Genomic DNA, 27,734 nt, shown 5'->3' with positions numbered 1-27,734 from the left:
GGGTAATGCATAGATTGCCACCTGTTCACACATGAAAATAGACTGTGTGTGTGTGTGTGTGTGTGTGTGTGTGTGTGTGTGTGTGTGATGGGGGTTTTGCTGTGGCAGTGTGGCTGGCTCTCAGAAACACTTCAGTTAATCCTGTACTGATCCCAGATGGCTTAGAGAAGTCCTGTTAAAGAACTACTACTTACACAGGAAGTACTACAAAGCATCACACACAGGGAGGGTGTTCACTTCTAGTGAGTGGCGGCCAGACATAAGCAGTTGGCAGAGAAGATGGAAACAAATTGGGTCATGTCACCATATTTAACATTTTATTTTAGCATTTTAAATCTATTTATTACATCGTCAGTGAAAATACTCTTATAAAACCTTCATCTTTAGAATAAAATAAACACCATAAACTGAGAATAAACTTATTTGAAATGCAGTGATAGCAACTGGCTCTACGCGTATTTGTTTCAGAAGTTGAACGTTTTTGTTCCATGCTGAAGATTCACACATCACAGTCCTGCTGAGAAGAGACTTCTGGGTCAAGTTTTACAGTAATTCAACAAAGTATGATTTCATCCTTCCATTTGCTGGTGGTCAGTTAGCATGAAATGATACAAGTCACCATAAAGACGAGCTGTCCTGAAGTGACTGTTCCTTTACACAATGGCAGCTGTTACAGCGTTAAAATGTTAACGTTGGAGATGAAGGCTTTTTCTCAAACAGAAGCGGAACAACCCAGAGTTCAAATTATTTTGTGGCCAATTGAAATAATGTAATGCAGGACAGTGATGCTCCAAATTCACTACTCATGGTTTTCATACATTACAATGTCCAAACGATATAAAATATGAATTTTAAAAAGTGCAAAAATCGCAATCGAGTTTGTGTAAACTCCATTGGGAACAAAGTGTTGTATGACACAAATGACGAACCTGAGAATCAGCGGTACCATATTGTACATCGTCTCTACCCAAGGCACAATCAGGGAAAGATGGTAACCGGTTATTTAGACTCACAGATGTCCGAACCAAGTGGACTACAACTGAGTTAGGTAGCAAAGTCTTCATCAGCCCTTTACTTTGCCCCTCTTTGGTGCCTTGTTGGATTTGTTGAGGATCTCCATCAGGTTTTTGGACATGAAGTACGGTTTCCGCTCTGATCCATCATTGCGCTCCAAGTCCTCCACTAGGAGAGAGAGAGAGAGAGAGAGAGACATCAAGACATTTGTGTGGACTGAGTGAATGAGAATGGGTTGATAAGGAATGGGACATAGGTGGAAGGAGGCAACTAGTAGAGATAGTATAGAAAATTTAGTTGAACATTACTCCAGTCAGAGTACTTGTCTTGAAAATAACTAAAAACTCAACTCGCTGGGAATAAAAAAAAAAACTTCAGTTCCTGTTTTTCCCCTCCCGTTTACAAAAAAAAAAAATGCAACGACTACACATTTTGGGTCGGCCCGTTTTACCATGCCAGCTTCAGACTGATTAATCGGTGGACCTCATCCATTATATCAGATTAGCCATAAGGTTAAGGATGTTTCTTTTTAGCTTACACCAAGGAAGCTCTTGTATCAGCTATAAAGTCAGCAATGGCTTTGACTGGAAACTACGGCGTTGAACCGACTACCCCTCTGACCAAACTACGACAAACATGTAAACCTTGGTGTGGATGTATAGAAGCATGAGAAACACAGACTTGTAAATACTCGGAGGTAGAAATTTGACTGCTGAAGGGACAGCGTACTCACAGAAACAGAGGAAGAGTGTGTCTACACACATGTTGTACACGCTAAAGAATCCATGAGCAATGAAGTAAGCCCCAAACACCACCGTCTGCAATGGTACAGAAGGGGAGAGAAAACAGTCAAGTCAAGCTTATAATGCTGCAACTTAAGACACAGGATGTAGTGTCACTCTGTCTTGCTTGCCAGTTCTCTCGACAGCCATATGTCCCTCTTTCTTCCTTTTCTGTTCTTCGTGTCAGGACAAACCTTAAACTTGAGCATATTTCGAACAACACCGTGCTCCGCTCATTTTGGCTGCAACTTACAAAGATGGGCATCCAGTAGTAGTTGAGGTTTTCAGAGCGGAAAGTGCTTCCTGGTAGAGGTATTCGTCCAGAGAAGAAAAAGAAGGACAAGACTCCTAAAAAAAAAATTTAAAAAAAATCAGAGCCAGATTTCTTTCTCATTGTTTCTCAGACTAAAGTGTACCGAGCATGAATACTTATTTGACAACTGATTCAGACATTTAGATGATGGAATATCCCGGTGCAGCCTCAGGTGCCTTGCTCAAAGGCCATGTTGAAAATAAATGCTCAGGCAGGGCAGAGTGTTACTCATTGTCTCATTACCTCCTGAAGAATTTCAGGTGGCGTATAGTTAAAGTGCTGCTTGGAAACTAAATCATTACACGGAAAAGATTCTTATAGTCTTAGCGTGTGGCTTCTGTATCGGCATCATCCATACCGACTCCCCCCACCACCAGCAGCTTCCCGAAGAACAGCAGCACGTCTGTCACTTTGTCCAGCACCACCACCCTGAGGGAAGAGACACCGTGGGGTCAAGGGGGAACCCGAGCACTCGAACACATACAGAGTTTCATCATGTTGTGGATGTGTAATACCACGGACGCACACCAGCGGTGGCAAACGGATCCATTTACCGGGACTCCCTCAGCATATCCCGTATGACTTCAGCACTGACCTGATTATATTTCTCATGAGCAGCGAAAAAGCATCTTTGGCTGAGGTACAGAAGTTTTTCCCATATATGGCAATCTGTCAAGGAAATAAACCTTTTAGGAAATGCAGCAAGGTACATTTATTACTAGCAATTAAAAGCGTGGTGCTCTTATTTTTGTGCCATTGTTGCTATTGAACTGACCATGATGTAGGCATTCCTGTTGAGGAACTTGATGAACCTCTCCAGACACCAGAAGCAGCACTTCAGACAGCACATGAGGAACCGAGCGCAGGCGTTCTGTGCCGCTGGAAAGGAAAGCAAGACACCGATTTGCCCCTCATTGATCTGAAACTATGAATGGATCGCACTCTGAACTCAAAGGCATCATCTTTAGTCTAAGATTGAAGGCTGTGTAGAATCTCATCCACCTGGATTCAACAGGCAGCCCATTTTGATTGTTTCCTAAAACGCAGACCTGACATTGCCGGTTTCAGCTGGGAGTTGTATATTTTGTAACGGCGCATGTCAAACAAATACATGTTTTGAGTTCTTTTGGGAGAGAGATGGATGTGTGTGGTGAACGACTTGGTCTCTCAGCCGTACATCTGGTCTTGTGGTCGATGTACTCCAGGATGATCCTGATTATCTGGACCAGCGTCAGGATGAGCGCGCCAAACGCCAAGGAGCCCACGTGGTACCTGGTGATGAGAAGAGAGATGGTGCAGTGCGCCCTCTAGGGGTGGATCAATGTGTTAGGAGAATCATGAATCCTGTCATGGTTATCAAGGTTCAGATGAAGTGTGCATTACCTCTGAAATGTTTATGTAAACAAAGAGGAACTATTGGGAGTACTGTAATTTATCTATTTATTTTTTGCATATTCCTCAGACATATACGACTTTGCAGTTCTCTAAAGTTTAATCTGGCTAAATGGCACTCTCACAAGGCTGGACTCGTTTGCCACAGCAGGATTTGAACATTACTGTCCAGGCCGGCGAACCTGTTGCCCTCCTATACCATAACACTCTCGACAGCCACTCATCAACCTACCTTAGGGACCGTATAAAGGAAGCTGACACAGGGAAAAAGGGAATATCTTTTGGTTTATTAAAGGCCCAGTAGTAGGAGGCGAAGGCTCCAGCCAGCGTGCACTGTCCCAAGGCGATGACAAAGTTTGCACACCAGAGGAACGCCACCACGTTGTAGATCTGCAGGTTGAAGAGGTTCCTCTGGAAGAGACCCTCTTCGTTGTATTTAATGAAGACGCAACGTGCCGATGAACAACCGGGGTAGTCGTTGGAGGTAAAGTTCTGAGAAGGGAGATGCATTGAGGGGAAGAGAATGGGTCAGGGAGTGTGAGAACAAAAGCAATCATCTATTTCATGGGTTGCTGTGCACCAGCTTTTTTTTAAAAAATGTATTTGGATTGCACACTTCAATCAGTAATTGCTTCTGGTAGTTGGCCACAACATATTAACGGTTCGCAACGTTGCTTTTTCATTCACCTGTGCAGGAAGGTTCAGTCTATTGTGAAACTTTAACCACTCCCCAGTATGTGTCATTGTTGAAGTCGAATGCATTGAGTAGATTAAACGCACATGAGTAGCTGAAGAATGTGAAGATTGTCTTTTACTTCCTCTGAAAACAGGGAATGAGTCATGATGAAATGCCCATAGTATGTGAGGGAACGTCGCAATGAAGGATGCAAATGTGAGGCTCGAACATCTCGATGGTCCATAGGAGTTGATGACACATCCTATAGGTACTGACTGATAAGCCATTACCAGGAGTCAGTCTGCTTACTCACCTCAGGGTTACAGTCCATTGTGCCATTAATATTCCTACAGCCATCTTCAGTGGAGTTGAGCGCTACCACTTTGTACACAGGGCCTCCTGACGTAGCCAGGTATCTGCACACACCCTGTTAAGTGAACCCCTGATAAGGTGGAGTGTGCAGGTGGTGTTTGATGTGTGAAGCTCACTTTGACAAGCAATTAAAATGGATACGGGAAAAGGAGTAGATAACATGATTTCATAACATTTTCCTTGCACACACACACACACACACACACACACACACACACACACACACACACACACACACACACACACACACACACACACACACACACACACACACACACACACACACAAAGGATACAGAGCAGTGGTGCCCCAGTAAGCCACACACACCACCAGGAGAGTAAAGGTGATCAGAGGGTACACTAGAGAGGACATCATGTGACTGATTGCTCTGCAAATCACACACACACACACACACACACACACACACACACACACACACACACACACACACACACACAGAGGGATAATGCCATGGGACAATGTTTAACTTCAACTGCACCATTTCATGGATGTCTTGAACACACGGCCAGGTCCAACTTTAAGGTCTACTGACGGGGTAAATTTAGGTAAAAAAAAAAAAAAAGCAAAAAAAACAAAACAAAACAAACCATGACTTCGAAAAAGTCTTAATGGGACACAACAAATTGCAACACTTTCAGCCACTTTCCCCATTACTCTTTTTCAAAACATTTAAAAGGGACATTTACTCGGCGACAGTAATGTGTAAATCTGTACAGGTTCATCAACAGTAAACTTGAAACATGAACTGTTCAGGATTTTCTGCTGCAGCACCGAATGCCGCGAAATAAAACTGTCTGCAAAGTCACAAAATAAATCTTAACAGTCGCAAAATCTCCATACTTTGTTTTAGGCGTTATCCTTAAAGGAAGCCAGCACTGGTCACTGAATGTGGATGAACACATGAGGGAAAAGAGTAAATGTTCAAATTATACTCTGAGTATAATTAAAACAAGCGTGGGCTGTCCGGGTGGCGTGGTGGTCTACTCCGTTGCCTGCCAGCACGGGGATCGCCAGTTTGAATCCCCGTGTTGCCTCCGGCTTGGTCAGGTGTCCCTGCGGACACAATTGACTGTATTTGCAGGTGGGAAGCCAGATGTGGGTACACGTCCTGGTCGCTGCACTAGTGCCTCCTCTGGTTGGCCAGGGCACCTGTTCGGGGGGGGGGGAACTGGGGGGAATAGTGTGATCCTCCCATGTGCTACGTCCCTCTGGCGAAACTCCTCATTGTCAGGTGAAAAGAAGCGGCTGGCGACTCCACATGTATCGGAGGAGACATGTGGTAGTCTGCAGCCCTCCCTGGATCGGCAGAGGGGGTGAAGCAGAGACCGGGATGGCTTGGAAGTGTGGGGTAATTGGCCAAGTACAATTGGAGAGAAATGGGGGGTGGGTCCAAAAACAAAAAACAACTGTGATGGATTTTGAAAAGGAACCTAACAAACATATTAACAAACTTGTTAACTGACTTATCAAAGAAAGAGTATGTTTAAGATTGACAGGCACAGGCTCAGGTTAGGCTGAGTTGTAATTTGTAAACCCGTAGGACAATATCATATCCAGAGCAATCTCACTTGCTGGCCTCCCGGATGAGGGCAATGGCTATGAGGATTCTGGTCCGCAAGAAGATGATGGTGAGGAGTATGATTCCCTCTGCCACAGATATGATTATCACTGAGAGAGACAGAGAGAGAGAGAGAGAGAGAGAGAGAGAGAGAGAGAGAGAGAGAGGAGGAGAATTAGAAAAATGCATTAAGAAGACAGAAGTGAACAACTTAAAAATGATAAGATCCTCAAAAAAAATGCTTTAGCTAGCTGCACTGCTGTAAGAATACTAACACTATGATGTTTTTCGTGAAGTCAAAAACTAACCAACCAACCAAATTCAACATGCCAAAGTATCCCGTTAGGCCTCTGTGTGGTGATATCAAGCATGCTTCCAATGTTGAACCCATTTCAAAACTCATCTGACTCACAGAAGGCCAGCCAGGTCTCTTGAACCTGCAGGTAAACGTTAAAGTTCGTGGTGACGCCAACATCGGCAATGGTAGCAGACGCAGCCTTGTAGTTAGCATACTCCCAGTAGCAGTGCCAAATCCCTAAAGTGAAAGAAATGAAAAAGTTCAAAAACAGTACACAAATCAATAAGGAACGACAAGCAATAATGTGTCATCAGTAGTTCTGAATTGGCTAATACATGGTGGCATACTGAAAGCAACAATGGAATATCGCTTGCAGCAAACAAGTGTGCTACATTTGCATATTGTAGCTTTACAATATGTAAAATCTACTGTCACTGTGAACCTGATCACATGCGTCCTATTTATCCTCCACCTGTAAGTGTGGAGATCTACTTTGAATAGTTTACCATAGGCCCCGGCTCCCAGCACGCCTATGATCAGCACCCACACCATGATGGGAGCAGTGAACCTAAGCAGTAACAGGAACAGCATGCTGACCAGCATTGCTATTAGCAAACCACTGAAAGAGGAGAAGAGAAGACAGGAGGAGGACAAGGGGGGGCAAAGAGGGGGGCAAAGAGGGGAGCAGGTTAGAAGGGAGAGAGCGAGACAACAGAGCAGATGATAAGACATGGGGTTAAGAAAAGCAAGTTAGTTAAAAAGGCGAGCCACGAGTTGATAAACAAAGAGATTAAAGTCCAGCTTGTTAAATCCACCAGTTAAATCCTAGCTTGCTGTATCCACCATTTACAAGTTGGAGGCTTGAGTTTGTGGCACAATAGCAGCTTGTGAATAGCAAATATGTACTGAACCAAAGACACAAACGCCTAATCATAACCGCATAAGTTACTGACAGACGGTGCAGATTTATTTTCATTTTAAAGTACTTATAACCCAACTACTCGTCTACCCAATCGCGTCTGCACATCTGTGTAAATGATGTGTGACGCAAACCTTAACAGGTGGACAGATGTGCTTAAAATTGGACAGTGGTTCAGGGGAATAAGAAACTCATATCTGTCTATAGGTCTGCCTGCAAAGGGCAGAGTGGAGCTCAAAACTGCAGACCAACTCACAGGAGGATCCAAGGCCATGACGACGCAAAATCCTCAAAGATGCGGACACCAATCTCCCTGGCGTTGAAGCCATTCACAATGTCCCTGAGGTGGAAGAGAGACTGTGTTAGTGACCGTATCCCCTTGTAGCAACGAAAGCAGCTGACAAAGGTGTAGATATCAAACCGCACAAAACAGCCAGAGACTAGCCGACCAATGCTCTAGCCTGCAATTGTATTAGGGAGCTACTAAAGCAAGATGAAGAATGGAAAATTGTATAAAAATGCTTGAAAAGTATGTGTTTTGTAAACCCAATCCCTTTTCCTATGTGTGTGAACACTAAACAGACAGGCTCTCGCTCTGGACAAGGCGTTTCACACAACATCTAATTAAGGCAGTCTTGCATAATGAAGCTACAGACTGCATTGAGTGCAGCGCTACATCTACATCTACAAGCAGCCGCTAGACACTGACAGGTTTTAGAGAAACTCACGTAGTCATGGACCCTGTGCTGGTGATAACGGAAAAGGAGAAATGCTAATTTAAGAGTTTGTGTATTGGCATGTGAACATGTTAAATGTGCACATACCCAGAGTATGTCAGCAGTGTGGGGTGGTAAATAAACCATTTGTCAGATGAGAAGTTTCCCTATATGCAAATGTGGAAGCTGTAGTATAAAATATGCGAGTGTAGTGACCTACGACCCCACAGCTATGTGGTCAAAAGGAGAAGTGGTCTCGTCTCCTGTCTTTCATCCTACCACATGAGCACTGTTTATAATCAACGCTGTGATGAGTTGATGGGTTCAGGAAAGAATCGTACCCAGTGCCATTCTTGATCATGTTCACGGTGTCATTGAGGGTTGATGGCAAGCCTGGTGCTTTGGAAAAGTCGACAGGGATTTTGCCCAGAGCTGTGATATCTGGTAAACATCTTCCCAACACTAGACATCCAGGTAGGGGGGGGGAATCCCATTAATATAGTTAAGATTATAATCAAGTGGCATAGCTCTCTGAAATTTGCAAAGTATTAAAATAGGAATTTCATCAGCTCAGATTAAAGTTCATTGCAGGTGTAGCATATAGATAAGCCTACAACAGGTATAGACAATACTGGCATCAAGTGACAGAACTGCTGCAGCAAAATTAAAAAAAAAAAAAGAGTAAAAGATAACAGCTCTAACAAGAAAATACACTGAAATATAAAAACGAAACAACTTAAAACAAAATAAATGTAATATCCAGTGAAAGAATCAATGGAAAAGCATTTGGGCACATATGTAAAGTGCACACTCAGCCAATCCACTCATCCATTCAATTAATATGCAAAGAAAGATATTCTGATTCAGTTACACAATTTGTCATTTGTTCTCCACAGTGCTCAGCACCCCAGCTCTCTACGCCTTGAAAAAGGAAGATCAGCGGGTCATATGAGCAGTCCCACTTACCGGGAACAGTGGGTGTGTAGAAGAAAGGACACAACTCCCTGTCCACAATATCTGTAACGCTCTGAGAGATGAAAACAGTTAACCACAATTGTTGAATCTCATACACGCACAGCTGAAAACCAACCGAATCAGGCTGCCAGAAACTGAGTGTGTGGTGTGTACCAACCAATCCCAATCCCAAAACCGAAACCCTAATCCCAAACGGGCCGTTGATTCTTTTCGTTCGAGACAGTTCTTAACGTTACCATTTTTCAGCATCTTAAATTTTATGAAAGCTGTCATTATGGATAGGTGGCTTTAGCGCATCGCAGCAGGATGGGACTTACCAGGTCTGTTGTTCTGAGGTTAATGGATGGTGTACAGAAGCTTTGATTGAAAACCTTTTGTGGCTTTTGTTCTGGGAAGTAGGCCTCTGGACTCAGAACCCAAAAAACAGTGGGGCATTCTTCCACGCACACCTATTGATAATGAAAAGAGGGCAACATTATTTCATAAAAACATGAAACCTTCTCTGTCTTTGTTATAGTTATTTCTTAAAATACAGAATTAATGACAGTGAAAATAGGACTTAGGTGGGCCCATTGTGAAGACAGGGAATGACTTGTGACATATTCCACTAATACATACACACATACAAAGACAGGTGACAGATTAAAGGAAAAACCAACATAAAGTGTCTTAGTGAGGTGTTGGGCCACCACGAGCCTCCAGAGCAGCTTCAGTGCTCCTTGTCATAGATTATACAAGTCTCTGAACTCTACTGGGGGGATGGACACCATTCTTCCAAAAGATATCCCCTCATTTGGTGTTTTGACGATGGTGGTGGAGAGCACTGTCTAACACATCGGTCCAACTCTCCCACAGGTGTTCAACTGGGTTGAGAGCTGGTAACTGTAAAGGCCATAGCACATGATTTACATCATTTTCATCCTCGCCAAACCATTCAGTGAGCCCTCGTGCCTTGTGGATGAGGGCACTGACATACTGGAAGAGACAACTCCCATCAGGATAGAAATGTTTTGTCATGGGCATCTGGGTGGGGTGGCAGTCTATTCTGTTGCCTACCAACACAAGGATCGCTGGTTCAAATCCCTGTGTTACCTCCAGCTTGGTCGGGCATCCCTACAGACACAATTGGCCACGTCTGCGGGTGAGAAGTCAGATGTGGGTATGTGTCCTGATCGCTGCACTAGCGCCTCCTCTGGTCGGTCAGGGCGCCTGTTCAGGGGGAAGGGGGAACTGGGGAGAATAGCGTGATCTTCTCAAGTGCTACATCCCCCTCGTGAAACTCCTCACTGTCAGGTGGCTAGCGACTCCACATGTATCGGAGGAGGCATGTGGTAGTCTGCAGCCCTCCCCGGATCGGCAGAGGGGGTGGAGCAGCGACCAGGATGGGTCGAAGAGAGGGGTAATTGGCCAGGTACAATTGAAAAAGAGTGAAAAAAAATGTTCCGTCATAGGATAAAGGTGATAACTCAGAAAAATGTTGTATTGACTTGCAGTGACCCTTCCCTCTAAGAGGACAAGTGGACCCAAACCATGGCAGAAAAATGCCCCCCACAGTATAACAGAGCCCCTGGACCCCTCACTGTAGGGGTCAGGCATTGAGGTTTTTACTTTAATTTGTCACCTGTCTATGACACACACACACACACACACACACACACACACACACACACACACACACACACACACACACACACAGAGGGAAAGATAATGGTCCAGTAGGCTTCATTACCTGTGTGGTGGGACACTGAAAGCCATTGAGGGCAGTTGCCATTATGTTGGTGGATGTGGCACATTTGAGAATGTTAAAGTAGAGCACATTGGGTCGGTCTCTGACACATGGAGGAAAGAGACAGCCAGATTATAGTGTGTGTGTGTGAGAGAGAAAGAGAGAGAGAGAGAGAGAGAGAGAGAGAGAGAGAGAGAGAGAGAGAGAGAGAGAGAGAGAGAGAGAGAGAGAGAGAGAGAGAGAGAGAGAAAGAGAGAGAATTTAGGTGAAAACACAGACAAAAAAAAAGAGAGAGAGAAAAAAAGAGAGACTGTCTACAGTTCCAAATGCAATATCCTGTTTCACAGAAAATGACTCACTTATTCTCCCCAATGCCACAGAACCAGCCAGTTGAGTTTCGTGGATAAAGAACATGTCTGGGATCGCCATAGACCCAGGCTGATGTGAAAACACATTTAACACAGATATCAACACAGTGAGTACGGTAAGTGGATCGCAGTAAAAGGAAATCATTATTACCGGTTGATCCCAGATGCATATTTCCATTTACCCATACATGTTTGGCACTAACAGGGAGCTATACTTCATGCCTTACACCATCCCCCTCTACCAGTTTTGCATTGTTTGTCCCCTTATGCATTTCTAGATAGCTCCATGTAACAGTGCTCTGCGATTTATTGTACTAAGCTTACTTGTTCAAATGCTACTGCTCGGCTTTTCCTTGACCACTATTACTATTCATGTTTTTAAGAGCTTGTTGATGGGCATGGATCCATTAACTGACTATGCTAGATAAAACTTTTGCATCTTATCGACAGTAACCATCCCATCTCTTTTGAGCAATATTGTCTCCCGTGGAGGAAATGGCTGTTTACCTTGAAACAGTCCCAAGTTGTTGACTCATAACGTACACCCTGTGACCTCATTCCTGACCAGGCGGTCCTATTGACCGCTAGATAAGCGATATTAGATAAGATAACGGGTCCTCTGTGTGGGAATCTCCTTGATGAGAGGGCAATACTGGCTGCATCTATGCATGCAGAGCATCTGTTATAGCTAGGCCTGGGCAATATTGACAAAAATCCAATATCACTGTATTTTGGACTGAATGCCATTATATCAATAATGTGACGATTTCTGGGGGATGACTATGAGTCGCTTTCATAAGATGTCTACACACATCTCTTTTTTTTTTTTTGGTGTTAAGCTAATGAACCATAGCATATGGGACTTTTTTGGTATGGTAGAAAACCCATAGGGAACAATGTCAAGAATCTGATAACCTATCTGCCAGATGGTCTGTGACGAGGAAAAAAAATGGATGTGGATAACAGAAATGGGTGTGTTTGAGGTACACTTATGGGAAAGGGAGGCTGCTACTCTCCCCGTATGTGGTTACGTGGTTAGTAAGCACTTAAACAGAACAGAAGTGGGGATGTCTGTTGCCACCAGTTATTTCTCCAGCTTCTCAGACTTGTATCAGCATTCAACGGAGGGATCAGTGAAGCCATGCCACATGACAACACCTGATAAAGGTCCATGAGGAAAAGACCATTCGCTGAGGTTCTCTTAGAGCACCCCCATTTTAAAAACATGGTCTTCTTCTTCTTTCGGCTTGTTCCCTGTTTTACAGGGGTCGCCACAGCGGATCTTACAGTTTATATCGGTACCCTGTGTGGGCACAGCACCCATGGCGGCCGTTGTTAACCCGATCTGGTATGGTCTTGCCCTTGATGACACAACCACTAACCCTATGGATGGGGACATAGGTAAAGTGCTGGACGCCATCCCAGTATTCATGGACTGACGCCCATGCCTGTCGCATTCATTTTTAAAACTAGTATTTGTGGTAATCTTTAGCATCTGAATAGTTAAAAAATAATAAAAAAACCCATATATATTTTACAAGCCAGTGGTAGCACAAGCCATTGATAGCATGGCTGAGAAAGGGGCGGGAGAAGCTACTTGTTATCTGTTGTGAGGGCGCTGGCACTCAAACTGGCACCATAGGATATTGTGGGACACAAGAGTCGTTCAGGAAGAGTGACAAGAACAAACGGAGGCTGTTATCAAATGTCACAAACTTAATGAGAGAATGTGAGAAGAGAGAGAGAGAGCAAGCAAAATAATGCACTGAGATGCCATGGAAGGGGACAAACCAAAAAATGAGAGCAGGAAGGTGTAGCCCACATAACTGGAGAAGCAGAGTGGAGAGGGAGTATGTCTGTGTGAATGATTAGGAGATATAGGACTGCAGGGTGACGTGTGACTCAGGTTGGTCTTACCAAAAACCCCAACCACAGCATAGCCAAGGATGACCGCCATGAACAAGATGCAGCAGATGATATCAGTGCAACCTCTGGATGAGACATGATAAAGCAAAATGAGTGAGTGCTCAGAGCTTCACATTAAAGACGCGCCCTGGGCTGACAAATAGGCCCTTGAACAAATACACATCCGCTCTGAGGCAAAACATACAGACAGTCATAGTATATCACAACATTCACAGCGGTACCGAGGTTTGGTGATTAGTGGATACTTCAGGAGTGCTGCAGTGAGAGAGCCTCACCTTTTATTTATAGGTCCATTGAACATGGGGTCAAACTGAGCAGATTCTCCTGGGAAAAAAAGAAAGAAAGCAATGAAACAATAATTAAATCAATCCCACATAGCATGGATAAGGTTCACTAATGGCTTTCAAAGGAGTATAAATATCTGACCACTTGATTGCCAGGAGTCTCACAGCTGCACTAAATAAAACAACCTCTCCTGACCTACTAACTGCTTGACATTTTCTCAGTTCCTTATGTGCTCTTATAGGACAGATTATAATGAGTGCATCAGGGCACTTAATTTGGACTATCCAGCATCTATCAAATATGTGTGTGTGTGTGTGCTCATGACGAGAAGTTGTGGACTTTTGTGGAAATTGCAGTGATTTTGGCAAGCCCTTGCTTTTTATTGGTAGGAGGTATGAATAAGGCTAGGGTTAAAATTATGAAAGTGTTAAGCTTGTCTGAGTGCAACTCGAGGACGGAGCTGGATCTCATAGGGAGTTTGTATAGACAGTGGAAGGTCCTACAAATGTGTGTGTGTTTCCCTAGGAGAGCAGGTTGGGCTTGTTGCTAAGCAACGAGAGGGAGCCTTGTTGTGATCCTCTGGAGTTAATGAATGACAACAATACTTGGTTCTCTGCAAGTGTATGAGGAAACTGATGGGGCGAAAACAAAAATGATAGTTTTTATGGCTTACAAACCACCTGACTATTTTTTTTTTTACAGTATCATCAGTATACCACAATTTTGAAAGTATCCCAGTAAGGCAATGCCCAAGGGTCACTTCCTGGAACAAGATTCGGGTTAGAACTTTGTTCTCGTGCACAGAGCAAGAGCAAACACACAAATGCATGGGCATGATGTTTAATCCATACAGCATATTGTGTTTCATATACTTTGTGTGCAGGAATGAATCTTCACTTCTTCTTTCAGCTTTTCCCCTGTTTTTCAGGATTCGCCACTGCAGATTTTACAGTTTCCATCAGGACCCTGTGAGGGCACAGCAGCAATGCTGGCCGTTGTTAATGCGGGCCTCAACCGACCCAGTATGATCTTGTCAATTCGCATACTGATTTGGCAAAATTTTATGTCGGATGCCCTTCCTGACACAACCACTAACCCTATGGACGGGGGCACAGGTAAAGCGCTGGATGCCATCCCAGTATTGTCAACATAGTGATGAATCTTAACTATGTTGACTTTAATATAACCAAGTTGGGTTTGTTCTTGAGAAATGTAGACTATGGGATGGAGAGAGAATTTACAAAGGAAAAAAATGATAGCCTTTGAGACAAAGTGGCAAACGGGTAATTTGACAGAATTTGAATCTAAAAGGTGGCTTTGAGAAAAGGGGATGATTTTATTGATGGGACTGTAGAAACATTGGCCCTCAGAAAGCCTGCTTGTCATGTGGTTAACAGGAAACATTCCACCTCTAATAGTCTGATCAATTACTTTCCTTTTCTTGTTTGGCAGGAAATGTCACATGCTAACAGCAACTACTGCATTTCCCTGACAGCACTTCCTTTTAGACTCTTCCATTTTCAAGAATGACATATTGACCCTGGGTTTATTCAACACATGCAAATTTGAGCATGCTCTCCAGCTCTCGAGTCCTTGAGGATGGAAATTTTACTGACGGCTCAATGCATATTGAGCCTGTCAGAGACCAGCAAATGCAATATTATCCTCACTGGCACACAATTGCAGAAGGGTTAATGTGACTAGTGTGCATCATTATGAATAAAACTTTACTTGTGAACTAGTTTCTAAACAAATGTGGCAGGCACAACACACACATTTATTCACATCACTGTGCACACTGCCATGCAAATGAGAATGGTCCTCGCTGAAGAAACCTGTTTATCGGCCTGATGCAAACAAGTATCTGATTTCAGCCCTGCTAAGTCACAGTGCTGTCTATTCAGAGCAAACTGCTCTGTAAATGGACTCCCCATAATCCCAACTGATGATAACAACAGAGGTTAGCGTTATTACGAGCCTGTCAAGAGCCCTCTGGGGGTTTACCGCCTACAAGACCTTGACCCCCCTGAACAGGGCGGCTAAGGGAACATTTTTATGGCTTGAACCAGCAAAATGTTGATTACCCTGTAAGGAGAGCTGCAAATAGACCTTAGACTGAGAGCTATGGTGTCAGAAGAGCAAATTATTCTCTATTTTCAGAATTATGACAAAGATTAAAATTATGAGACCCCCCCCCAAAAAAAGAAGGTACATGTGTTTGAGGGTGCGATGCTTGATGTCAATAATTCAGCATCCCGGAAGTTATCAGTTCACTCTGCATCAAGCATGTCATAGGCCAAGTCGTTTAAAGAAAACAATTAACTTACACGGGCCAGACTTTGGTTTTTCTCGCTGATGGTGAAACGGCTCGTTTCCTGGATTAATAATTTTTCTCATAGAAAGAATCATTTTCTTTAGAGGTGCGCCACATTTCATTCCTGACGTGTAGGTATCTTAACAAATGTTCTTACATTAATTGTAAATCAAAAATTTTCTTGACAAGCAAATATGAACCCCCCCCCAGAAAATCTTAAGTGGGAGATAATTTAAATTAACTACCTGGCTACACAAGGGAAAAGGACAGGGGTGAGCCGATTTTTATATTGAGATGGCACGTAATGGTGTCATTAAATAAGAAAAGACAAGGCATACTTTATTGTCCTCAGAGACATGTTTCTTGGATTCCGTGTCGCTGCATTTAACATATAAACCACAAAGTATATGGGCATGCACATTCTGTACATATACTCTCAAAATGCCATATTACAAACAATATATCGCAAAACTTGTCCAAAAAATGTAAAAACATAGTAAGTAAGTAAATAAATCAAAACACATTACCCCACCATTTCCCTTTTAGAATAAACATGTTGGGGGCATCCGGGTAGCATACCAGGTTATTCCGTTGTCTACCAACACAGGGATCCCGGATCGAATCCCCGTGTTACCTCCGGTTTGGTCAGGCGTCCCTACAGACACAATTGGCCGTGTCTGCCGGAGGGAAGCTGGATGTGGGTATTTGTCCTGGTCACTGCACTAGCGCCTCCTCTGGTCGGCCGGGGCGCCTGTTCGGGGGAGGGGGAACTGGGGGGAATAGCGTGATCCTCCCACGTGCTATGTCCCCCCTGGTGAAACTCCTCACTGTCAGGTGAAAAGAAGCAGCTGGCGACTCCACATGTATCGGAGGAGGCATGTGGTAGTCTGCAGCCCTCCCCGGATCGGCAGAGGGGGTGGAGCAGCAACTGGGATGGCTGGGAAGAGTGGGGTAATTGGCCAGATACAATTGGGGAGAAAAAGGGAGGGGGGAAGAATAAACATGTTGTGACGCTCGTCCACAAATTCAAAGACAGACAAATGAAAATGCTCTGTTTTTGAATACGATGCAGATAAAGTGTAGACTTCCTTCAAGAGGTAGTAACCCTTTTTTAAATTTAATTTAATTTATTTATTTATTTTACATTTTTGGAACTGAAAACATGTTAGTATGACCCTAGGATGGCATAGAAGTGATTGCTCTGGTTGACAGAGTCAACAAAACAGAGACCGCATCACACAGCGTCTTTTTGAGGGAGAAAGTCTTTTTCCTTCCTCCAAGGGGAAACAACACACTTTAGGATCAATGCTTACATAATGAGGGGGCATCAGAGACACCGAAGCCCATATTACATGGGTGACACACACACAAGGTTCAGCAGGTTATAGCCCTCACACACAATGTGCTGCTACAGACAAATGTAATTTATGCATCATCGCAACAGGCTGATCTCAAGATTTTCATTTCGTCACATTGCGCAGTGTGACGTGTGATGAACGTTAAAGAAAAATTCTGCTGTATAGCATGAGCAAGGCTGTAGACCGATACGATATGAGCACTGCTGGCTAAACTCTCTGGGTCGACTTATGAGAAGCTGGGATGGGGTGTTACACCGGAGCATTGACACCTTCAACTCCCCAACACCACCACCACTGGTGTCCTCAAGCAAACGCCTTTTTCCCCATAGAAAATATGAGTCTGCGAGAGCGTCGATGTGAAATAAAAAGAACGTTCTGAGAATTCGCAGCTCATCACACGGATGTCCATGTGTCAGCTGGCGCCGGGGTGTGCAGACCTTGATAAAGCATGCATCTTCTCTCTGCCCACTGGCATTTAGAAAAATGTTTAGAAAAATGTGGGTAGATGAAGAGGACGGGGATGGTGGTTTGGAGGAACTGAAGGTGCCAGTGCTACGGTGCGACACCGCTCCCCATCTTCCTATAAGTCTGACCAGGGTTTAGCTGTTTAACATCTGTGTGGGTCCTTTACTCTTTGAAGTATAAACCACATCTGTCCACTGGAAGCTGAGCAGTGCTGTCTTCCATCCATTTCCCACACTATGTAGTCAGCCGGTGACCTTTACATAACCCCTCAGAGACCCTCCCAGTGAAGCCTATGGAATAGGTCCCACACATGGGACACAATTCATACTCCCCCCCCCCCCTTTTTCTCCCCAATTGTATCCGGCCAATTACCCCACTCCTCCAAGCCGTTCCGGTCGCTGCTCCACCCCCTCTGCTGATTCGGGGAGGGCTGCAGACTACCACGTTTCCTCCGATGCATGTGGAGTCACCAGCCACTTCTTTTCACCTGACAGTGAGGAGTTTCATCATGGAGACGTAGCGCATGGGAGGATCAGGCTATTCTCCCCAGTTCCCCCTCCCCCCTGAACAGGCACCCCCGACTGACCAGAGGAGGCGCTAGTGCAGCGATCAGGACACATACCCACATCCGGTTTCCTACCCGTAGACACGGCCAATTGTGTCTGTAGGGATGCCCGACCAAGCCGGAGGTAACACAGGGATTCGAACCATCGATCCCCGTGTTGGTAGGCAACAGATTAGTTCACTACGCTACCTGGACGCCCACAATTCATACTTTTTTTGGGGGTTTCTTTTATTTTTGTTTTGTGTCACTCCAGAAAGGTGAGTAGTCTTTTGATTAAGTTCAGTAGCATCAAAACTATTAAGTGTTATGTATGATCACAATTTGGTCACACATGACCAAATATAAGCCAGTGGGTTTATATAGCAGTGGGTTTACTACTATGACATGATAACAGATTGTACAAAAACAGATAAATAATTCACTCGTTGTGAACCCAGTTAAACTATTAGGTGTAGTTCGGTCTAAGAAAATTGTTCCTACATGAAACTACTCACAACAAGGTCTGTGGTTATCTTGAGTAACTGGGTCATGATTCCTGGAAAGAAGACATTACTGTGGGGTTTTTCCAAATGTATGTTTTTGGTGCTTTGATCTACACATGCTGAGTGCCATCCAGTTCCACTGTATTCGAGAGAAGGCAGACATCTTTACGGCCGATATCGCCAAAACTTGGCAACTCACACCAAAATGATCTCAATGGATAAATAGCACTAAGAGGAAAAATTAGTATTTTTGATTTTGGGGTGAATGGTCACTTTAAAGAGGTGGTAAACCATTTTTTTTTACACTTTTGGAGTTTTTTTTTCTATAACCCTAGGTTGGTAGAAACGATTGCCCTGCTTGATGAAGTCGACAAAAGAGACCTCATCACATGGAGTGTTTTGAGGGAGAAAATCTGTGCTTTTGCTTACTTTCAGGAGAAAATGCATATTGCAATCAACTGCCCTTGAATTTCCTGTGTAATATGGGGGTATCAAAGACATCGAGACCCATATGACTTAAGCGACACATGTAGGATCCTATGTTAGACCAATAAAATATAAGGAGAGCAGAAAGCTATTGTGGAAAGGGCTCCAACAGGGATTTTTTAAGTAATAAAATGCAATGATATGTGGATGTAGGCTATACAGATAGTGCTGTCAGTATTATTCTGCTTCTCTTAATAAATGAGCAGGAAAGAACAATCAGTTCATAAATCACGCCAATCAAGCGATAATGTACATTCAACTCTTACTAATGTTTGCAGGCAAAAAATTAGCTTACCCCCTTCTCCCATTTGAAAACCCTCGGACCGTACAAAGGGCATATGTGAGAAATTAACTGCAATGTAACTGTGTGACTGAAATGTTACTATGCTTCATTATTTTGTGCCTTTCCCCGAAAAAAAAAGGAAAAAGAAATCTGCCTGCCACCAGTGTCTTACAGAAGGCCGTCCCACTCAGTGGGCCCAGGGTCAGAAAACCCCTCGGCCCCCTATCTGCTCTGCTACAGCCTCTTTATCTAGACCAGTGGTTCTCAAACTTTTTCTGTCATGCCCCCCTTTGGAGGAAGAAAAATTTTCGTGCCCCCCACCCCAACAAAATGGTGACAAAATGGGCCAAGATTAAATTTATTTTAATAACATCAAGATCTTGAACATTCCTTTCTTTTTTCTTTCAGTAATTTCTGTTGAGCAAATAACAAACACAAGTTCCACTTCATCTTTATCAAACCTCTTTTGTGACATTTGTCACTAGATTGCTCCATCTGTCTGTGCTTTTCCAAAAACAGAAAAATGAAATAAAATTTAAAAATCACTTTGCTAGAACAATAACAAAGTTCAACATGCAAAAAAAAGAACAAATGCAGACATTTGGGAAAAACGATGAGCAAGTCAATTTGTGAGAGCTCAAGTCTTATCACTGCATTGGTGGCTGCGATGAGCCTGTTTTGCACTGCACATCTTTTCAAAACGGGGTTGCAGGCTTGATACTGCCACTCTCAAGTCATGCTCAATGTTGAGCTTAGATCTGTACTTTGTTTTAAGTGAGGCAGCAGCAGAAAAGCCCATCTCACAGAGATAGGGTGTGGCAAAGGGAAGCAGAATGCCCACAATCCTGTGTCCTATGAGTGGAGAGCACACCAAGCCAGAATCCACTCAGTGTCTGAGCTGTAAAGCTCAGCCTCAGGGTGGAGTCAAATATCTCGATGAACTGGTCCTCTTCAGCAGAGCTGAAATCAGCAGGTGCTGCTACATTGAATGGATCTGTTACCCAGTCATACTGAGCACTGTTGTTTGGGAAGTATTTTTGAAAGAATCTTCTCAGAGAAGAGATGTGCTCCTTTAGACACGAAAACACTGTGGTGGCTCCAGAAGCCCTGGTTTCAAAAAAATTCACTCATATTCTCAAAGAAACCAGTATTTCCTTGATCAAGTCACCTGCCCCACATCTCAAGCTTTCGAGTGAATGCACTGATCTTGTCTGCCAGGTGAGGAAGGTGCTTGTCTCTGCCTTGAAGCTGAAGATTTAATTCATTCTGCTTTCCAAATATATTGCTGAGATAGGCCAGTTTCATCAGAAATTGTTCGTCACTAAACTTGTTTGCAGCTTGATGCATACACTCCTCCTCCAGAAACACCTGAATTTCCTCTCTGAGCTCAAAGACTCGCGACAACACTTTACCTCGCGAGAGCCACCTAGCCTCTCTGTGAAACAACATAGCTGAATGTTCAGCTCCCATCTCCTCACAAAGTACAGAGAAAAACTACGCTCTCAGGGGTCTTGTTTTGATGGAATTGACCATGCTAACAACATCAGTCAAAACCTTGTTTAGGTCAGGGCTAATCTGTCTAGATGCTAGTGCTTCTCTGTGTATGACACGGTGCGTCCATTGCACATTTGGTGAGACCCTCTTGATTAATGCCTGCAATCCCTTTGTTTTACCTGCCATGGTCTGTGCACCTTCCGTGCAAACACCCGCACAGTTCTCCCATTTCAGTCCACGTTCTGTCAGGTCGCAGTCAAGAAACCTCAAGAGCTCATCAGCTGTCGCTCTACTTGGGACGTACTTGCAAAACAGCAAATCCTCACACAGCGACTGACATGACAAAGCCAACATAAGCAATAAACAAGCAGTCTTTATTGCTGTCCTGTAGCCTTGTCCACTTGTAAGGCGAAACATTTGTCTTTCAGTTTTCAATGAGTTGTTCTTCAAGGTCATTTGAACTGTCACATATACATCTTGCAACTGTATCACGGGATAGAGGAACAGCCTTCAATTTTGCAGCGCTTGTCTCATCAAACATAGTTGCCACCATATCTAAAGCCGTGGGAAGTATGAGCTCCTCTGCTATTGTGTGTGGTTTCTTGCACTGGGCAATTCTGTATGCGACCTTGTATGATGCCATTAGTGTTTTGATGTTCACTGATGCAGCTTTTACAAAGCAATGTTCCTGCTGATGGTATGCACCAAGTTTTCTCTGAAAGAACTCGAGTGGCTTATTGACATGACTGGGGTGTAATGTCTCTAAGTGTCTTCTTAATTTGTTTTGTCTCATACTACCAGCTGCTAGAATTTTCAGGCATAAAATACACACTGGTCTCTCCTCATCTCCCACCACATTCACTGTGAACCTAAGAGCAAGATAGGCTTCGTCATATTTTCTTAACTTGGTTTTTGGTTGATGACCGTCAGCTAAGCACTTTGTCTTGTTTGTCTCGGAAGCATCGCCTGTCTTTCTTTTCATCCCTGTCAAATATTTCTCCATTCTGTGAACCTACAGACTCTCTGTCTAATGAAAGCACATTTCAGTGATTGTTCCACCGTGAAAAAGATTCCAACATCAAAACAGTAGTTCTGCACTATATTCCCCCCCAGTCATGTGTGCTCCCCTGTCATATCTCTGTGACCCCCAGGGTGGTGCACCACACACTGAGAAATGCTGATCTAGACCCCTTTTTCCATGTTTTAAAAATGTCAGTTGGCAGAGACAGGTTCAAAACAGCTGCTGACTTTCTCTTTACTGGCATTTTAAAGTCTGACTTTTTACACTTTTCTGCTGGTGACTCTGCTGGTCAATGATTTACAGGTTACAGCCTTGACACGATTAAGACTGCACAGACTCGGCAGATTGATTTCCCCATTCTGGCAGCAACACAAAGGCACTGACCAGGAAGTGAAATGTTTGACCTCTAGAATGTGAAACAGTTTCTATCAAGTAAACAATTTGACCTTGTAAAACCAAAAGACTCATCTTTATTTAGCATCCACAGACACAAAGCACTCTGACAGCAGCAGTGAATCGCACAGACGGCCTCATGACACACAACATTCACTGACATTTTCACCAGTGATCAGGTCAATTCTCCCGACAACGGATTAGCAAACTTGTCATGTCTAACACCTCTTTTACACTCCTTTGTAATCCTTCAATTCAATGTTTTTTTTCTCATCAGCCTATCCAAATGAGATCAAAACCACAGTATTTACCACTAGGGAGGATTTGCTTACTCTAGCCTCCCTTTAACTCCCTGATTGTCAATAGAGTCATGACTCAATCAACAGACTGAATGCAAACAACAAAAGTAAATAGCCAAGTAGGAAGAGGAACACACAATGATGTAAATCTGCTGTATATATTAAATACAGAATATAATTTGAGAGGGAAATTAAACTTCAAGAAATTATGTGTTCGTACAACTTTGAAAAGCATGGGCATTTCAATCTGTGGGGTAAAATTGTGGAACAGTCTGAGCATGGAACTCAAACTAAGTACAAACATTACACAGTTCAAGAACAAGTACAAAGGACTGATTATCAAAAGATATAGGGACGACGAAGCGTTGTGTTAACTGCCTATGTATCATTTATCTCTAAACATTTCTTATTAAATGTTTTTCATTTTTCTTTCTATGACACCGAGTGGATATTTGGGTTGTATGTAGCACTGAGATCTGTTTATTCTTGGTACATGATATTAGGATGTTGTGTTTTTTGTCCTCTTTCTCTCATGTCTTTTTGATGCCCCCCCCCCTCTCTTATTGTTCACAATAGTTGAGTTTGTATTGTGCAGCACAACTTGCACTGAAACAGAACTATACAGTACAGTGGGAATTGCGTTTGAAAGGTATAGTAGCTGAATTAACTTAAGAGTAGGTGAGAAGGGGTAGGAAAAAACAAGTATATCCTTCGTTCGACTCCTTTTCGAACATATAACAATGTGATGCATGCGGAGATTTGTTCGCTGAGTTTGATGTGTGGATTTGTTGATCACTTCAGATCATTGGCAATGGCTTATCTGTATGTTATATCCTTTGTTCGACTCCTTTTCGAACATATAATAATGTGATGCATGCGGAGATTTGTTCGCTGAGGTTGATGTGTGGATTTGTTGATCACTTCAGATCACATTCAGATCATCTATATGTTATATCCTGCTTATTTACATGTTCGAAATAAATCATCATCATCAAATACTGCAAAATTGCACGCGTAAAAATCACCACTGGTACAGGTTCAGTGACCACAACACTGCTACATAGGATGGTGGCATAGTCTAATTCAGGTCATGCAAGTCTTACGGTGTCAGGCAGGTTCACTTTATGTAAAAGGTTCAATTTCCTTCCTTCTCCATGCCTTAACCGCGTCAGGAAAACTGACTCTTTTCATGGGAGGAAAAAAAATCAAGCTGGTTTGTGTGAAAGTCTTGTTAGCTTTTCCATGTTAGAGGTGGCGTTGGAGTACGGAGAAAAGGCTAGGTTGATGCTAACTCTTTCTGCTATGCTAAAGGTCTATTCAAAAATGGCGCTTGGTATTGGCTATCTTAAACATCCATCCATCCATCCATCCATCATCTGAACCGCTTAGCCTGCTCTCAGGGTCACAGGGATGCTGGAGCCTATCCCAGCAGTCATTGGGCGGCAGGTGGGGAGACACCCTGGGCAGGCCACCAGGCCATAACATCTTAAACTACTACTACTACTACTACTTTCGGCTGCTTCCGTTAGGGGTCGCCACAGCGGATCATCCGTTTCCATTTTTTCCTGTGTTCTGCGTCTTCCTCTGTCAAACCAGCCACCTGCATGTCTTCCCTCACCACATCCATAAACCTCCTCTTTGGCCTTCCTCTTCTCCTCTTCCCTGGCAGCTCCATATTCAGTATCCTTCTCCCAATATACTCAGCATCTCTCCTCCACACATGTCCAAACCATCTCAATCTTGCCTCTCTTGCTTTGTCTCCAAACCGTCCAACCTGAGCGGTCCCTCTAATATAATCGTTCCTAATCCTGTCCTTCTTCATTACTCCCAGTGAAAATCTTGGCATCTTCAACTCTGCCACCTTCAGCTCCGTCTCCTGTCTTTTCGTAAGTGCCACTGTCTCCAAACCATATAACATAGCTGGTCTCACTACCATCTTGTAAACCTTCCCTTTAACTCTTGCTGGTACCCTTCTGTCGCAAATCACTCCTGACACTCTTCTCCACCCACTCCACCCTGCCTGCACTCTCTTCTTCACCTCTCTACTGCACTCCCGTTACTTTGAACAGTTGACCCCAAGTATTTAAACTCATATGCCTTTGTCACCTCTACTCCTTGCATTCTCACCATTCCACTGTCCTCTCTCTCTCATTCACGCATAGGTATTCCGTCTTGCTCCTACTGACTTTCATTCCTCTTCTCTCCAGTGCATACCTCCACCTCTCCAAGCTCTCCTCAACCTGCACCCTACTCTCGCTACAGATCACAATGTCATCCGCAAACATCATAGTCCATGGAGACTCCTGCCTGATCTTGTCCATCAACCTGTCCATCATCATTGCAAACAAGAAAGGGCTCAGAGCCGATCCTTGATGTAATCCCACCTCCACCTTGAACCCATCTGTCATTCCAACCGCACACCTCACCATTGTCACACTTCCCTCATACATATCCTGCACCGCTCCTACATAATTCTCTGCAACTCCTGACTTCCTCATACAATACCACACCTCCTCTCTCGGCACCCTGTCGTATGCTTTCTCTAAATCTACAAAGACACAATGCAACTCTTTCTGGCCTTCTCTATACTTCTCAATCAACATTCTCAAAGCAAACATCGCATCTGTGGTGCTCTTTCGTGGCATGAAACCATACTGCTACTCCCTGATGATCACCTCTCCTCTTAACCTAGCTTCTATTACTCTTTCCCAAATCTTCATGCTGTGGCTGATCAACTTTATACCTCTGTAGTTGCTACAGTTCTGCACATCGCCCTTGTTCTTGAAAATCGGTACCAGTATGCTTCTTCTCCACTCCTCAGGCATCCTCTCACTTTCCAAGATTGTGTTAAACAATCTAGTTAAAACCCCCACTGCCATCTCTCCTAAACATCTCCATACCTCCACAGGTATGTCATCAGGACCAACTGCCTTTCCACTCTTCATCCTCTTCATAGCTGCCCTCACTTCCTCCTTGTTAATCCACTGAACTTCCTGATTCACTATCCCTACATCATCCAACCTTCTCTCTCTCTCATTTTCTTCATTCATCCGCCCCTCAAAGTATTCCTTCCACCTTCTCAGCACACTCTCCTCGCTTGTCAGCACATTTCCATCTCTATCCTTGATCGCCCTAACTTGCTGCACATCCTTTGCAGCTTGGTCCCTCTGTCTAGCCAATCGGTACAAGTCCTTTTCTCCTTCCTTAGTGTCTAACCTGTCATACAACTCACCATACGCCTTTTCCTTTGCCTTTGCCACCTCTCTCTTCGCTTTACGCTGCATCTCCTTGTACTCCTGTCTATTTTCTTCATCTCTCTGACTATCCCACTTCTTCTTTGACAACCTCTTCCTCTGTATACTTTGCTGTACTTCCTCATTCCACCACCAAGTCTCCTTGTCTTCCTTCCTCTGTCCTGATGATACACCAAATACCTTCCTAGCTGTCTCCCTCACCATTTCTGCAGCGCTTGCCCAGCCGTCTGGCAACTCTTCACTACCACCCAGCGCCTGTCTTACCTCCTCCCTAAACTCCACACAACAGTCTTCCTTCTTCAACTTCCACCATTTGATCTTCGGCTGTGTCTTCACTCGCTTCCTCATCTTGGTCTCCAAAGTCATCCTACAGACCACCATCCGATGCTGCCTAGCTACGTTCTCCCTTGTCATCACCTTTCAGTCTCCGATCCCTTTTAGATGGCGCTTCCTACATAAGATATAGTCCATCACATCTTAAACACTTAACTTTTATTATGGTTACACCTACGAGCACCAGGGCTTTTCAACATACTCAGCATACAGCACAACGAAATTAATACGTACTACTCGGTTCTTGGAAGCGACGTTGTAAAATCATCAGACATGCAACTAACTGAAGATTTCAGTCAATCAATCAAGTTGCATTTTATATAGCGCTTTTCTAGCTGCAACAACATACCTCCCCTTCTGTTCATTTTAGGCTGTTTAATTGTTCCTTTCCTAACTAATGTGTGGCTACACAGTAATTGGACGAGGAGTGGTTTTCTATGCGCTGGAACTGCATTGTGATTTTGATTTGAATATTTGAAAAAATAATCACTACCATCGTTTTTTGTTTTGGCTAACGAAGACGCATAATTATACTTCCACACGCAAGAAGCCTAAAAAAAAAGTCATGTTGGGGGAAAAAACAAAAGTAACCTATTAATAGACGATGTTACCTTACCATTTAATGATCCAAGTCGTGCGACCAATTGAAATGAACTCATAATAAAACAGGGGGGAAAAAATCCCACGTTTCGCGAGACCAACAACTTTAGATTAATAACCACAATTTTGAAAAAATACAAGGAAAGGGAAATTACCAACTCACCGTAGTCGGAGTCCGAACTGTTCTCCTGTTTTTTACCCATCCCCCCCCCCTTCCCTTCAGCTCAGTTACCGAATCTCAAAACAAAGAAAGAAAGAAACAAAGAAGTCCTCGAATGACACTGGCAATAAAAAAAAAAAGTTAAAACCTTTAGTTAAAGACAGAGATTCGGCGACACGGTGCCCCTTGTCTCTCCGGAGTCTTGGAGGAAGAGTAGAAAACTTGCTGCCTCGTTGTGACTGGGCTGTGACGTCACAAGTACACCTGTTGCAGGAAGACGGATGGCCCTACCACCATTATCCCCAATGACACCACTACAATGACTCTGCATTGTATTTATTAACAGTATAATAGTAGTAGTAAGGTATAGTGTATATTTTGGTACAAAAGTGTAACAGTATTGGTATATGATTGATTAGTATGATTGTAAATCACGTATAATAATCCCAATTACATATATAGTAGACATTGCATGTTTGTGTAAATTATCATAATGCTTTGTTTCTTTAATTCAAACTGACTGGTACACGTCATGAAGTTCCCTTTGGAACAATAAAGTGGTTCTTTTCCGCTTTAAATGAAATGCATCATCATGTCACATATAATTTTCCCCTCTGTTCTCAAATATTGCTAATCTCTGCCAGGTGAAACCAGATTTAACCCTAACGGATTGTGAGTCAAAGGGAAGGAAAAAGCACGTTGCTCATTATGCAAAAAAAAGAAAAAAAGAAAAAAGTGAGCTGCAAAACGTATCTATAATTGTAAAAGTCTTCGATGGAGGGCTAGAAACTACGTGCACATGCAGTTACTGTTGATACCACAGTGCCAACATGCAAACCAGTCACACAGCCAGCCTGAGGTCGCCCGTGGACCTATTTGACATCCT

General features: G+C 43.5%; 1 protein-coding gene across 1 annotated transcript; it reads right to left on the bottom strand.

Moving 5' to 3' along the window:
• Positions 1–302: 302 nt before the first annotated feature.
• On the bottom strand, positions 303–26,891 carry slc44a4 (solute carrier family 44 member 4). The gene is made up of 22 exons (XM_056297999.1): positions 26,852–26,891; positions 13,332–13,380; positions 13,048–13,121; positions 11,122–11,200; positions 10,766–10,865; positions 9,354–9,485; positions 9,028–9,088; positions 8,403–8,523; positions 7,602–7,685; positions 6,933–7,045; positions 6,541–6,663; positions 6,139–6,238; positions 4,845–4,937; positions 4,491–4,593; positions 3,734–3,993; positions 3,287–3,381; positions 2,885–2,988; positions 2,705–2,778; positions 2,468–2,538; positions 2,050–2,144; positions 1,748–1,832; positions 303–1,182 (listed from the first exon to the last, which is right to left on the bottom strand). Exons 1-22 carry the CDS (start codon positions 26,889–26,891, stop codon positions 1,064–1,066), a joined length of 2,175 nt encoding a protein of 724 aa, XP_056153974.1. The 3' UTR covers positions 303–1,063.
• Between the last annotated feature and the right edge of the window lie 843 nt (positions 26,892–27,734).

This window comes from Lampris incognitus, chromosome 18 (assembly GCF_029633865.1).
Source record: "Lampris incognitus isolate fLamInc1 chromosome 18, fLamInc1.hap2, whole genome shotgun sequence".
Lineage (NCBI taxonomy): Eukaryota > Metazoa > Chordata > Actinopteri > Lampriformes > Lampridae > Lampris > Lampris incognitus.
Note: the sequence above shows the minus strand (reverse complement) of the source record. Positions and strands in the feature narration are given on the sequence as shown.